Here is a 13,300-nt window from a genome sequence, read left to right as displayed (position 1 = left end):
ATATATATATATATATATATATATATATATATATATATAATACAGTCAATGGATGAAACTAGCATCACTTTCAGATTTTTAAAGATGTATTGTAGCCTCCTTAAGTCCCGCCCCCTTTTTTAAATCTGGGTTCCAACTGTCCTGTTGTGCTATCCTATAAACACAACAATCACACTGAAAGCTCCTACTTATTTGAATAAAAAGTAACTTTTATTTTTTCTTTCTGTTCCTTTAGGGTAAAAGTAAGTTTGTTTGCGGTCAGCCCAACTGTAATAAGGAGTGGCCGTATGTGGAAGTTCGTAAAATGGCTCTGCTGACCCCAGAGGAAAGAGAATACTTTGAAAGCACAATGGCTCAAAATGCAGCCAGAGAATATTTCAACTCCAAAACAGTGAGCATCTAATTCAAAATGAAATATTTCAGTTTATTAAAACCTGTTTCCTCTAATATTGTATTATGATTTTCTATCACAGTGTCCTGGATGCAAATTCTCTGTGACGAGGAAAGATGAGTCCAACCTGAGTGTGCGTTGCCAGATTTGCACAGAAAGGAAAGGAAAACCGTATGAGTTCTGCTGGCAGTGTCTGAAAGAGTGGAAGGGTCCACAGCCACGCTCAGACCGCTGTGATAATGACGGCTGCTACAACGAGCCTCTGAAAGCTCTGAAGACCTGCCCAGAAATCGTCTTTGAATCAATTAAAGACGTCCGGGGGTGTCCTTCCATCAGAGCCTGTCCCACCTGTGGATCTCTGCTGGAACACACCTCGAAAAAGTGTAAAAATCTTGTCTGTCCTCGATGCAGAGTGGAGTTCTGCTTTGTGTGTCTTAAACTCACATTTCAGTGTTTGAGAACAAGCCGTCATTATATACCGTGCTCAGATGGTGTCGCTCCCAGACAAACCTCCATCCCTGTGTGGCATCAGAACACATAGTCAGGACTCTGTATCTTTGGATTCTGAATAGAAGACATCATCATCATTAAAGTTAACAAGACAGTGAGCTACATTTTACAACAAGGAGAACATTAAAGGGACAACAGAGAGAACACATTACAATTATAGTAAGACTTAAAAAAAAATTAATTTTAACGCTATGTGATGAGCTTTATCTTAAACGTGTATCTTAAATGTGTATTCATTGATATTGTGTTAGGAAAAAATCATGATCTCTCACTACTCTCTAAGTATAGCAGCTTTACAATAAAGACTTGAAATGTATCTTAAGCGTTTGTTACATTTTTGTGCAAAAAGTGTAATTGTATATAACATACATGGTTTTGTGTTTGCATCAATGCTTGTTAGAGGAATAAACAACCGTTATTGTGACTGCTTTGAATTCAAATGTCAACAGGATGGAAAAAGGAAAATAAAGTTGGACTAAAACAGTTTTCAAGTGATTTTTTTTCTTTGTGTTTCTATAATCTTCAGAGCAATCTATCAGCTCAGCGGCCTTGTGGTAGAGTGTCCACCCCGATAATGGAGTTTAAATCCTCTCTGAGTCATACCAAATGGCACCAGTGCCCCCCCTGCCTGATTATCAGCAATAAGGGGTTGGATTGGGGGGTTAAACCACCAAATGGTTCCCAAGCGCAACTGTGTCTGCAGCTCACCCCTCCCCCAGGGGCGGAGAACAAATTGAACACATCAAGGTGTGTGACAGCTTATGGAACTTCAACTTTTATACACCTGACTAAAAAACAAAATTTAACCCCTCCTTTTTGTTTTCTTTGAGACTTTTCTTTATATTTTGTTCTATTTTAAAAGCATTTCCAGTGTTCTTTCAACTATGATTGTGTAGTTTTTAGCCAAAATTAAAAGTTAATTAATTCCTATTATGTTCTGAACATAAGACCTGTCAAATAAAAATCTATTCACTCAACTAACACAATTAACCAAACTGCTATCTAACAAGGTCTGTTCTGCCAAATATGTATTTTAAAAAAGAGTATGAGCTTGTCCTCTCTGTAGTTTCTGTTTCTTCATGCTTTTCATCTTTGGACTATAGGATTTAATCTTATCTTTTTCCTTTTTACTATCACTGATTCTGATTGTTTTACTGTTTCAATTTCAAGGAAATGCTCCAAAGCAGCAAATTGAAAGTGAAAGTATCTCATTATCTTATCACTGCCCTTCTACACAACTTTCTGTCTACTTTTTGAGCCTCTACACACGATGACTGATACATTTTATTGGCTTAAAATAAACACAAAAAATCAAAAAAACGATTTTCATTTTTAGTCAGTACATCTGTGTAAAAATATTTTTTTGTCAGGGTCAAAATAAGTTTAAATAATTAAAATATTACATTTATTTAATGTTTTAAAATTGATATATGTTGTTACATACAAACACAGAGCCTTCAGTAGGGTTTTTTTTTTAGCACAAAAGTAACTTTTTAGACACTTTCTTACAAAAAATGTGAAACAAGTTGAGAATCATTGATCCACCATCAAATTTAGATCAGACGTTTCACAGATTTTTGCTGACAGTTTTTCCCCTGAGAGATTTCCCAGAAGTCATGTGACATAAGATAATGGCTTTTATTTGTACCTCAATAGAAAATGAATTGTGAGGCTGTTCAATACCATGCAAAATGAGAGTTTCCCACACTCCGTGAATGCACCACTGCAGTTTAAGGAAAAATAAATGCAATGAGGGTTTTGATGTGTTCACAATTTAAGAAAAAAAATCCCTTAAGCATATTTAACATTAAACAAAAGCATTTCCCTACTATTGAGTTTTTCCTTTCATGTAAACTGACCACTGATTTAACAACAAATGTTAAATACAAATACAAAAAAAGTCATTTGTTATTATTTTTTATATAACTCCTCGGGGATTTTGGAACTAATTCAATCTATTTCTTACATTTGTGATCTAACACTAAAGTTTGGCATTTCGGACACACCCTGAACGCAACATCACCTCTGCACCCGATAGTAAAGCAAGCTCCAGATCACTTTCTGTTCTGGAGAAAGGCGATGATTCTGTGCGGTGCTGCTGACTGAAACGTTGAGAGCAAATGAGAGGAGAAAGAGTCAAGCTTTGATGCAACATGAGCTCCTATAATTATTATCGGGAATATCAATCCAAGTCTAACAATCCAGGTAAGAACATTGTTGTGTTTTCTGACCAGTTTTTGTAACACTTTTAACTTTTTTTTTACTACGTTCTCTTACAGGAGGTCGGATGTTTGGATTGATCAACCAGGGATCAACATGTTACCTGAACAGTGTTCTGCAGGTTCTGTTCAGGACAAGAGGCTTCAGAGATGCTGTGAACAGGTTTGGAACACAATTTAACTCCAAAATAACAAACATCAGCTGCTTATTACATTTGTAATTATAATAAGTGTTAATTGTGTTTTTTTCAGAGGCAAAACCCATGACAGTGCTTACATAGATCCTGAACTCAAAGCCTTGTTTGAGGATTTAAGCAGACGAACAGCAGAAACGGTTCAGGTTACTAATAAACTGGGCATTGACAGAGGTACAGTATGACTGTTTAACTGTTAATCTCTACATAATGAGTCAGGGATGTTTCTGGTGCTTCTGATCACTATAAATTATACTTTAGAAAAGGTTAGCACCTTCAATTCACATTAAATGATATGATTAAATGCAAAAATCTTATTGTGAAATCATATATAAAATAAATTCAAGATAATATATTGGTTTGCGTAAGATAAACGAAAAAAAACATGATTTATGATGTTTAATATATTGATTTATGTGATGCAAATCAGTAAGAAAAATGACAAAAACATAAATTATTCTTTGGTGATTTTCAGTTTTTTAAGGATATTTTGTTTTTTTTCTCAGATGGAAAATGTTTCAAGCAACCTAGTAGCATAATCATTTATTTTTATTATTATTAGAGCTTTTATTATTATCTTTTTGACAATTGTGGTGTCAAACCTGATCATTTTTATAGCAACTTGACAGCGGTGACCCAGACGTGGCACGCCCTTTCAAAGAAATTATTTCTTGCTCTCTTGTTCTGCCTGTATTTCCTTACCTTTGCTTCCCCTAGTGGCAGAATTGCGCATTGCAGCCATTTCTTTAAATAACCATAACTCGCCACAGCAATGGATTAGAAACTTGCCCTTTTTTTTCCAACATCCTTAATTTGTTTTCTCTTTGTGACTGGGCCGGATTGAACCATCTGGTGGGCCGTAGGTTTGACACCCCTGAATTATTTATTCACTCCTCCTTCATACTTGATGATGGTGAGCTACTGATGCTTGAGGGATTGGCTCCAGCAACTTCATGACCTGAAATGGAATAAAGCAAGTTTTTTAAAAAATAGATGGATATTGCTGAATTTGTTCCATAAATTATATTTTATACATGTCAGAGCTAGGGTCTGCAACCTTTAACAATAAAAGAGCCAAGTTTTATTTTGAAACTGCCGTACATTCATTACAATGTATTTTTTAATAATAAATATGATTTTTTCATCTTTGTAGCATGGATAAAAACACAAATATAAAATGAAACAAGCATTTTCTCAACATGTGAAATTATTTTTCACATTTATTAAGAAGCTAGTATGACTTTTTTTCAAAATAAAAGACGCTTTGCACCAGACTTGTGCTTTAAACTAATAAATAATAAGACTTTTACCAAAGTTTTGCCTAGTATTTGAAATCCGTGTTTTCTGGAGTAAATATAGAACAAATAAGACCTCTTAAAAGTCAGCAGAGATGTAAAAAAAACTTTACATAGTTCATCTTCAAGGTGCACCTCAGACATACATTTATAAACTCAAATAATCTAAATTATTAACCTTATTTTTCTTTGGTCAGAGCCTCTATGGAGAGATAAAAGAGCCACAAGTGGCTCCGGAGCTGCAGGTTGCAGACCCCTGAGTTAGAGGATAAATGTCACATAAAATGTATTGTATTAATCTTCCTTCCTGCTCCTCCAGTGAATCAGCAACGCGATGCAGCCGAGTACTTTGAGAAGATCTTAACTCTCTGCAGTGAGGAGGCTTCCCAGGTGAAACACGGAGGTCACGGTGGATGTCGTTTTCACAAACATCACCATCTGTATTTTAATTTTAATTTTAATTTCAGGTCTTCCAGGGAAAACTGACAAACAGTACAGTTTGTAAAGAGTGTGAAGACACAATTGATGAAGAAGCTGAATTCATGAGTCTTCCTCTCGCTCTGGTGAAATCACACAAGAAATTTTACAACGTGGTGAGTTAACATACTGGAACTTTCCAGCCGTTTGACACGATAATTCCAGTCGATTCGTTAGAATCGACTGGAATTATCATGTCAAACGGCTGGAAAGTTACATAGAATTTTAACACTGGAGTTATGAACAGTTATGAAGTTATAAATGTAATGCTTCCATAGGTAGATGGCCTCCAGGAGTTTTTTAAGGTGTCACATCTGGATGAAGACAACCAGCTCTACTGTGACAAGTGCAGCCAAAAAAGTGATGCTTCAACTGTGAGTCTTAACTGCGTATCTGTGAATATGGTTAATTATCTTCTCCAAGTGACTGTTTTTCCTTTTGTTTTGCAGAAATGCTTCATCACACGTCATCCAGAGGTGCTGATGCTCCTGCTGAAGAGGTTCGAGTTCAACTACAGCTGTATGTCATACGTCAAAAACGACCGGGTGGTGGATGTTCCTCACACCATAAACATACCAGAGGTACTCTTTTAGATCTAACATTTATTCATTTCTAGTGTTGTTATAAAAATGTTATTTTCTGTGTTTATTAGAATCAGACGTATGAGATTTACGCCTTTGTGGAGCACTTTGGGAGTCTGAGAGGTGGACATTATACTGCAACGATCAAAAAAGAAGACAGATGGTTTTGCTTTAATGACTCCAGCGTCTCTTATGTAAGATTTTCTGTTGTTTTTAAATATTCTGAATAAAGTTTCACATATTTAAAAATGTTGTTTCTTTTTATTACAGCTTAGAGACCAACCTTTCCAGGAACACAAGAGTTTAAAGTAAGAACTTTATTATATATTTAACTGAAATACTTAAACCACTTTATTGATTTCTCTTCCTTACATTTATCCCTATAGATCCCAGAGTGCTTATCTTCTGTTTTACAAGCGGAAAAGTAAGAAACCGGCTTCCCTTCTGTCGCTTTTGAAGATTCTTGTAGTTTTATTTTTACTACTTTATCTGAACTTTTTAGCTCATGCTGCAGGTGGAGGTTTCCCTGACAACAGAGGAGTCCTGCATGACGCCAATAGGAACCCAGCTCATTGTGTGGAGAACAATCATGATGAGGAAGGAGAGTTAGAAATAGTCAGAACAGACACTAGATCAAATGAAACATCTAGAAGGTTGGAATCTGGTCTCAGTGTGGAAGCAGGTCAAAACAGAGAAGTTCATCCGAACAAACCGTCACATGGTTACCAAGATAATCAACATGTAAAAACGGAGGGCGAGGACAGGAAGTCCTGCAACACGGCAGGAAATGACCAGGAAGAGAAAAGAAAGAGAAGAAAAGTGGATGTGTCACATGTAAATGCAGAAAAACCTGACGCTACTACTGCATCAGGAAACCTTCAGCCGATCAGAAAACATTCTCCAGAAAAACCTGAGAGAGAGTCTGCTAAACAGAACAACGACGAAAAGATGGAAACCACTGAGAAAACAAAATCTCAAACAAAAGATCCAGTGGAAAATCAGAGCATGAGAGGAAAAAAAGAGAATCCACAACCAGTAAATGATCCCAGTAGGAAGAGTTTAGCTAAAAAGCAGAAAACTGAAGGGAATGAAGATCAAAATGAGATGATAGAGAGTTCTCCTCATGCACACACAGAACCAGAAACACAGAGCCAAGAAAAAGACCAGAAAGAAACAAAGTTTCAAAAGTTCAAAAATTTATTTAGATCCCAAAGGAAAACTTCAAAGAAGCGCAAAGAGGGGGAAGTTAGTGAAAGAGTAGAAGAGAAAAGTGAGACCGGTAATAGGTCCAGTTCAAACAATGTAGAAAATAACTCAGCTGCGGAAAAGACAAAAAAACAGAAGAAAAAATATAAACCTGAGCAAATCCCTGAACCTACGAATGAGATAAAAACTCGAGGAGAAGTGTCTGAAAACAAACCAAAGAAAACAACTTCGTGTTTCTGTAATAAACGTAAGAAGACTAATTAGAATTAAAAAAGTATATGAAGCTAATATTTGCTTTTGACATCTCCAAATACTACTAATAAACAACAGGAATGGTTTCTGAAAGTCCAAAAGAAAACCAAATGGTGGGATAGTAGATGCTGAAAGTCAAATATCAATCAGTAAAGTAAAAAATATATTTTTTGTCAGTAACACTCAGGTAAAAACAAGACAAACTAAGTTTTCATTTAATAGATTTTGATGGATGCAATGATGGTAAATGCAGAACTTTTTGATTTTTTTTCACGTTTAAATGAAAATGATTCAGCAAATATGTGAATCTATCATTTATGTTGAGATGCTGATTGAATAATTGATTGATTTATTTATAGAAATAAACCCAATAAATGTTTTGAGAATGAGAAATCTATCATTTCTGTTGTAAATGAATGTTGGTGACATGATTGCAAATAAAATCAAATAACTGAATATGTGGTGAATTTGTGTGGAATTCTTAAAGAACACATAGAATAGAATAGATTTTTTTACATAAAACAATGAATCATTTCTCCAAGGCTTTGGAAAGTCCCATGATGCTTTTAGAACTTTTGGTGGGAATACGTTAAATTAGCCCCTCCCACCCTGAGAGAAACCAAAAGTGTTTCTCTGAACATGTACTTTCCAACTCATTGATTTAGGTTTAGTTTCTGCAGTAGAGTCACATTACAGTGTGTCACTGTAATTTAGTAGTAACATTTTAGTTAAAAACCACAAACTAATAAATAATCAAATTCTACAGAGTTTGCTTTAAATAGAAATTATGAAAAAAAAAATAGTTGAGACCTGTGTGCAGTACCCAAACACACTTTTATATTTGAAACTTCTGTTCAAAACTATATTAATGTTATTAAAATTCATTCACACTTATTGCAGTCTGACGTTCTTTTTTTTTATCCCTAAATTATTCACTTTTCTTCTTGTACGGAGTTTCTCTGTAAATCTATAAATAACACTCATCTATGTCAATTTATACTAATACATTACCGATAGCATCCAGTACATCGATTTAAAAAAATGTGATTTTTCACACAAAAGACTGATTTATTTATATTATTAATAACATAATATTAATTACATTTATAATCAAACCCTGCAGAGAACTATAGAAAAACTTTTGGTTGATCTCTTGTAAACATGGAGCGCCATCTGCTGGATACGTTATAATATTTTAGAGTGCAGTTGCTTTAATAATTGATGAATAATCACTGATAATTAAGGCAACAGTCTTTTCTAATCACATAAATATCAATTATTTTGCTTCCTGATGTGTGATTCATATTATTGATTACTGTTGATTACATGATCTAATTATAATTTCTTAAATATGGCAGTAGTTTTGTTTTAATGACTAACATGGATTCATTATGAAACTTGATCTGTAATATGTCATAGTAATTTATGAAATAATAATAAGTTTTCTTATGTAATTAATATGAAATTTGTCTTTGTCATTTGATTTTATTAAGGTTTGTGTTTTTTTTTGCTAAGTTGCGTTTGTGTTAGTACAGAATAAATAATTATTTAGAAGTTACAGACTGAATAATAATAATTTGTGTGGAGAAAATGAAAAAATAAAATGTTAAGTAAAGCATAACTGTGTGTAATTTACTGTATGCGTAAGAACTAACAGATGTATCTCATGATGACTGATTTATTTCTCTTATTTTATGTTTTTAGAAATTATTGATTTATATATGTGCAACTTGTTGTTCCTTTGAAAAAAAACTCGTTCTGGATGTTCTAAGAAAGATTCTCCATATTTGTCAGTCAGAATTCCTCAATGAAAACTGAATCTCTTTTCCTCCTGAGTGAATTTGTGCACCTCTCCTTTAGTCCCACTGTGTGGCGCTCTTGTTTCCCTCAGAAGATCAGAGGAATGAAACGACCTGACGTGACCTGCAGCAAAAAGAGGGCAGGAAGAAACCATCACAACAACAAAGGAAAGCACCTAAAACTTCTGCAGGGTTTGGCTAGCTTTTATATAAGATGGTTTATCAGGTGTTTGCCACAACCTGAAAAAACAATTGTTACCAGAATGAGAGAGATTTATCAGAAACGTCCCAATAGTGAAAGTGAAAGGAGCAAAGAAAACTGGTTACTTTGCACATGAGGTTACAAGGTCATGAGGATAGAAAAAAAAATCTCACTTCTTTGGTGGTTTATTATGGTTGCAATGCTGCATGTTGTGGAGAGACAGGTTATTGTTCGGTAGTTTGAAGGATTGTTCCGGATCAGGATTGTTCGCCCCTCTGTTAGCCATTCGGGGTGAGTTGTGCAGCCAGTCGCTCATGGAGTGTAGTGACTTTCTTTAGCCAGCAGGCGTATATCTTATGCTGTCCAGTTCTTCATACTAGAGCCTTTTTCATGGGTGTCTGTCACTGTGGGGGTCACTGGATTCACTTCAGGTTTGGTTGATGAGACCACGATACGCTTAAAACAAAGTTTTACTCTCTTGTGTGAAGAAAACAGACCCTAGTTTGTTGCAACAATGACTTTATTCTTCATTTGTCCATAACGTCACAAAATAACGTTCAAACTAACACACAAATAATCAAACCTAAATATAAAGTTTCAAGATGACAAGTGACATCAATTAAAAAAATAAAACTCGTACCTCGTTGGCTGCATTCACCAAAAAGAGGGCAAGAAAACTCCAAAATATGTTCTCTATGCAGCACAGTCTTAACTTTAGCTCCAGTGCTGATTTTCTTTGACTCTAGGCGACCAACATAAGTCCAGTGGATTCTGAAATGGAGAAAAGCAGCTTTTCTCCACCTTTCTCCAATGGTTGAAAAGTTGTAGTAAGTTAAAGGCGTAGCCAGCGACATCTCAGGCGTTAAAGGGTTAAACGTAGATTCTAACCCACAGAAGTACACACAAAAAAATAAGAAACATGAAATAATAATTGCATAAATCTCTTTATTTATACATACTTTAAGGGAATAATACAAGTTCCGGAACACTTTTTTTCATCCGTAATAGGGGCGGAGCTACAGGGGGGGCAAAGGGGGCCAGCTGACCCCCAAATTTTTAAGTCAATATTGGTCAATTGAAACTCTTTTAAGCACTGCAAAAATAACAAAAGTAATATTTTTAAGTGAAATCTTGAGCCCCTACAATTATTTGCTACGCCCCTGGATTGTTCATGCTGGCCCACTCTGATGTTCTTCATCACCTTTGATGCCTCACAGGGATGGAGGTCTGTCTGGGAGCGACTCCACTGGAGCAGGATGAATATGGTTTACTTGTTTTTGTGCATTCAGTCATGATTTTTAGACACACAAAGCAAAACTTGACCTTACATCGAGGACACACGATGCTTTTGCAGTATTTTGAGCTGTGCTGCACCAGAGAGCCGCAGGTGGGACAGGCTCTGATGGAGGGACATCCTGTGACGTCTTTGACGGAAAGAAAAACTATTTCTGGGCAGTTCTTCAGAGTTGTCAGAGCTTCACTGTAGCAGCCGTCATTGTCACAGCGGTCTGAGCGTGGCTGTGGACCCTTCCACTCTTTCAGACACTGCCAGCAGAAATCAAAGTCCTTTTTCTTTTTTGAGCAAACCTGGCAACGCACTCTCAAGTTAGAGTCATCGTTCCTCGTCACTGGGACTTTACATTCAGGACACTAAGAATAATGAGAAGATGACAGAAGAATCAATACAAGTTTAATTTAACATTATTGTTGTTTCGTTAAAATACTCACCAACTTTGTATTTTTCATTCGTTCTCTGTCATCAATGCTTTTCATAGTTGTTTCAAAATACGTCTTCTCCTCAGGAGTCAGCAGAGCCATTTTACAGACCTCCTCATAAGACCACTCCTTATTACAGTCAGTCATCCCACAAACAAACCGGCTCTCCCCCTGCAGAGAAACATGAAAGTCCTAAATCAGAAATACGTCTTATGAGTTTTGTAACAGATGGGACAAATTAGTGAACATCTACCAACTTTATTCAATGTTGCAAAAAAAGTTATTTTTTTACTTTTGATATTAACGGAAAAATATTTAATTTTATTGTAAAAAATTGCAAGTCATATTAGATTCAGGAGGTCCTCTTTAGTTCAGATTTGAACATACTTATGGTTTGATAGAACATTTGGATACAACTGGAGGTATTATGAATCTTATTTTTTTATTTAAAAAAAGATACGAAAATTATCCCCCGTGTCGTGTTGTACTATTTCCAAATGGCGATCCCCTGCTTATCAGTTATTACTTTTTAGCTGGTTGTTTGGTGAGAACAAGTTTCTCTACCTAAACTAGATTTCTACTCATCACATCGTATTTATAAATAATTTTGTGATTTTTTTATGCTGTTTATATGAGTGTGTGTGTTTTATAATTTCTTTGTGTTAAATTTTTGTTTTTGCTAATAGTGTTTAAATGGAAAAATACACTTTGCGTTACGAGCGTATACAATTTCTTTACAAATAAAGCTTGATTTGATTTGAAAATAATCCCTTACCTTATAATATTGCTGTCTTAGATTTATTTCTTACTTTGAAATGACTATACAGGTAAAAGCTGCAGAAGTAGAATATAGAAAACCATGATCAATGGGTTTGATGTTCAGGCGAGGAGTGAAATGGTCTAAAAAGAAAGGACTTCAATTGAAATCACAGGTAAAAAAAACCCGCAAGATCAAACCTCAATTTAGTCCATGCACTTTCATAACTTTATACTCTTAAATAATAGAAAATAGAAACCAAGACGACCCTAAAACACTTGAGGAGCCAGGAATATATGGAGATTCAAACAATTTACAGATACTTTATTAAAAACACTAAGTATATATATATATTGTGCTTGAATAAATTGAGCCTAACAGGAAATTTGCCCACTTAATTTTATTCATACATTCATCTTAAAGAGAAAAAAGATTTAAGTGACTGAAAAAGTTTATGTTTGTTAATTGTCACATGGTCGTGTTTTAAACTAGGACATTTATATCAGGTCAGACTGTTGTAATAAAAAAAGTAACTGAAGATTTTAAGAGCAAAATAGTGAAAAAAGTAATGTCATATATCAAAAGCACTTTAGTACATCTTTTGTAACAAGTTTCTCCCAGCACTGAACCTGTGTATTATTGATTTTTTTTAAATGTAATTTCACATACCCTGTTCAGAAACCTGCAGCACCATTTGGTGAGGGACATGGGAGTCACTGCACGACCACAGGACATCTCTGCTCTCAGTGACGCAAAACCTTCATAGAGAACTGAGACAAAACAATCACACAATCAATTAAAAATACAAGAAAATCAAATAAAAAAAGACCTGCTACTTACAATCTAATTCATCAGCTCTGTCCACAAACTTGAGAGTTTTGTCGTTGGGATCGTAGCTCTTTTCTGTTGTATTCATCTTCCTTCAGCTGCTTGAATGTAATGTGACTAAAGAAAATGGTTTCGATTTCACTTACAATTGAGCCATGTGGTGTGAAAGCTCCGCCCCCTACATACCTGCAGAACAGGGGTGAATAGCTTTAGAGTCCTCCTTGGAAATATTGAACATCTGCACGTACTATAACACGATTGTGAGAGTAGATGTCTGCAGAAAAAACATTCACGTCTCCATGACCACAAATCAAAGCTGTTTTATTGAATTTGTACGTCTGTGCGGGAGAATTTCTTCTGCTACAATTTTGGAAAAATAAATTAATTAAATTTCCTATAACAATAAAATAAGTTTATGGACTCAGTGATGCTGATTTTAATCTTATTTGACAAATGAGAAACTAAAAATATAACTAGAACAAAGTTTTAGTTTCAGAGCGTGAAAGCACAGGACTTTCCTGCAGCACAACAACAAACAAAAGGTCATTTATGAACAAATCTTTATTTTTAATGTTTGGGAATAATTACCTTCTAAACGGCAAAATCAAAATGCTCTAAATATAATATTTCAGCACCTTGGAGAGTTGAACAGGAACAGAATGTGAAAGCTTAATTTATCCTAAATTAACCAAAAAAAAAAAAAAAACTTTTGGAAACAATTACATTTATAGGTTTGGATTTTCATGGAAATGTTTAGAGATCATCTTCTGTCCTAAAAGTTATGTGTATTCTGGGCTAAATTGGATCATAAAAAAAAATCTCTTATTTATATTATTCTTATGACACTGTTGTGGATTTTAATAAACAAAAAGT

At 34.9% G+C, this 13,300-nt stretch overlaps 3 protein-coding genes across 3 annotated transcripts in view; 2 read left to right on the top strand and 1 right to left on the bottom strand.

The window, feature by feature from the left end:
- The window catches only part of LOC112155964 (uncharacterized protein DDB_G0292642-like), a 2,429-nt gene extending 1,351 nt beyond the window's left edge, over nucleotides 1-1,078 (top strand). Inside the window, exons 3-4 of the mRNA XM_024288056.2 lie at nucleotides 236-391; nucleotides 474-1,078. Coding sequence (XP_024143824.1) covers nucleotides 236-391; nucleotides 474-932 — 615 coding nt within the window. The 3' untranslated portion in view covers nucleotides 933-1,078. The remainder of the gene's footprint in view (nucleotides 1-235; nucleotides 392-473) is intronic.
- A 1,891-nt stretch (nucleotides 1,079-2,969) lies between these two features.
- On the top strand, nucleotides 2,970-6,473 carry LOC112156080 (ubiquitin carboxyl-terminal hydrolase 17-like protein B; the record flags this gene model as incomplete). The annotated part of the gene is given in 11 exon segments (XM_024288233.1): nucleotides 2,970-3,106; nucleotides 3,181-3,283; nucleotides 3,373-3,488; nucleotides 4,929-4,999; nucleotides 5,077-5,202; nucleotides 5,365-5,460; nucleotides 5,536-5,667; nucleotides 5,739-5,861; nucleotides 5,938-5,975; nucleotides 6,054-6,091; nucleotides 6,170-6,473. Coding segments are annotated over 11 exon segments (1,199 nt in total), but the record flags the coding sequence as incomplete, so codon positions are not given.
- A 2,653-nt stretch (nucleotides 6,474-9,126) lies between these two features.
- Nucleotides 9,127-12,804, bottom strand: LOC112156424 (probable E3 ubiquitin-protein ligase ARI8). The gene is made up of 4 exons (XM_024288690.2): nucleotides 12,440-12,804; nucleotides 12,269-12,369; nucleotides 10,855-11,013; nucleotides 9,127-10,776 (listed from the first exon to the last, which is right to left on the bottom strand). The coding sequence occupies exons 1-4, from the start codon at nucleotides 12,513-12,515 to the stop codon at nucleotides 10,324-10,326; spliced, it is 789 nt and encodes a 262-aa protein (XP_024144458.1). The 5' UTR covers nucleotides 12,516-12,804; the 3' UTR covers nucleotides 9,127-10,323.
- Between the last annotated feature and the right edge of the window lie 496 nt (nucleotides 12,805-13,300).

The sequence above is a fragment of the Oryzias melastigma genome, linkage group LG18 (genome assembly GCF_002922805.2).
Source record: "Oryzias melastigma strain HK-1 linkage group LG18, ASM292280v2, whole genome shotgun sequence".
Lineage (NCBI taxonomy): Eukaryota > Metazoa > Chordata > Actinopteri > Beloniformes > Adrianichthyidae > Oryzias > Oryzias melastigma.
The sequence above is the reverse complement of the archived record's forward strand: the minus strand, read 5'-3'. Positions and strand labels throughout refer to the sequence as shown.

Coding starts and splice junctions, on each gene's coding strand:
- LOC112156424 (XM_024288690.2), bottom strand. CDS start 12,515: ATGAATACAACAGAAAAGAGCTACGATCCCAACGACAAAACTCTCAAG. Junction 12,370..12,439: donor CAGAGCTGATGAATTAGATT/GTAAGTAGCAGG, acceptor GTTTTGTCTCAG/TTCTCTATGAAGGTTTTGCG. Junction 11,014..12,268: donor GCTGCAGGTTTCTGAACAGG/GTATGTGAAATT, acceptor GTTTCTCTGCAG/GGGGAGAGCCGGTTTGTTTG.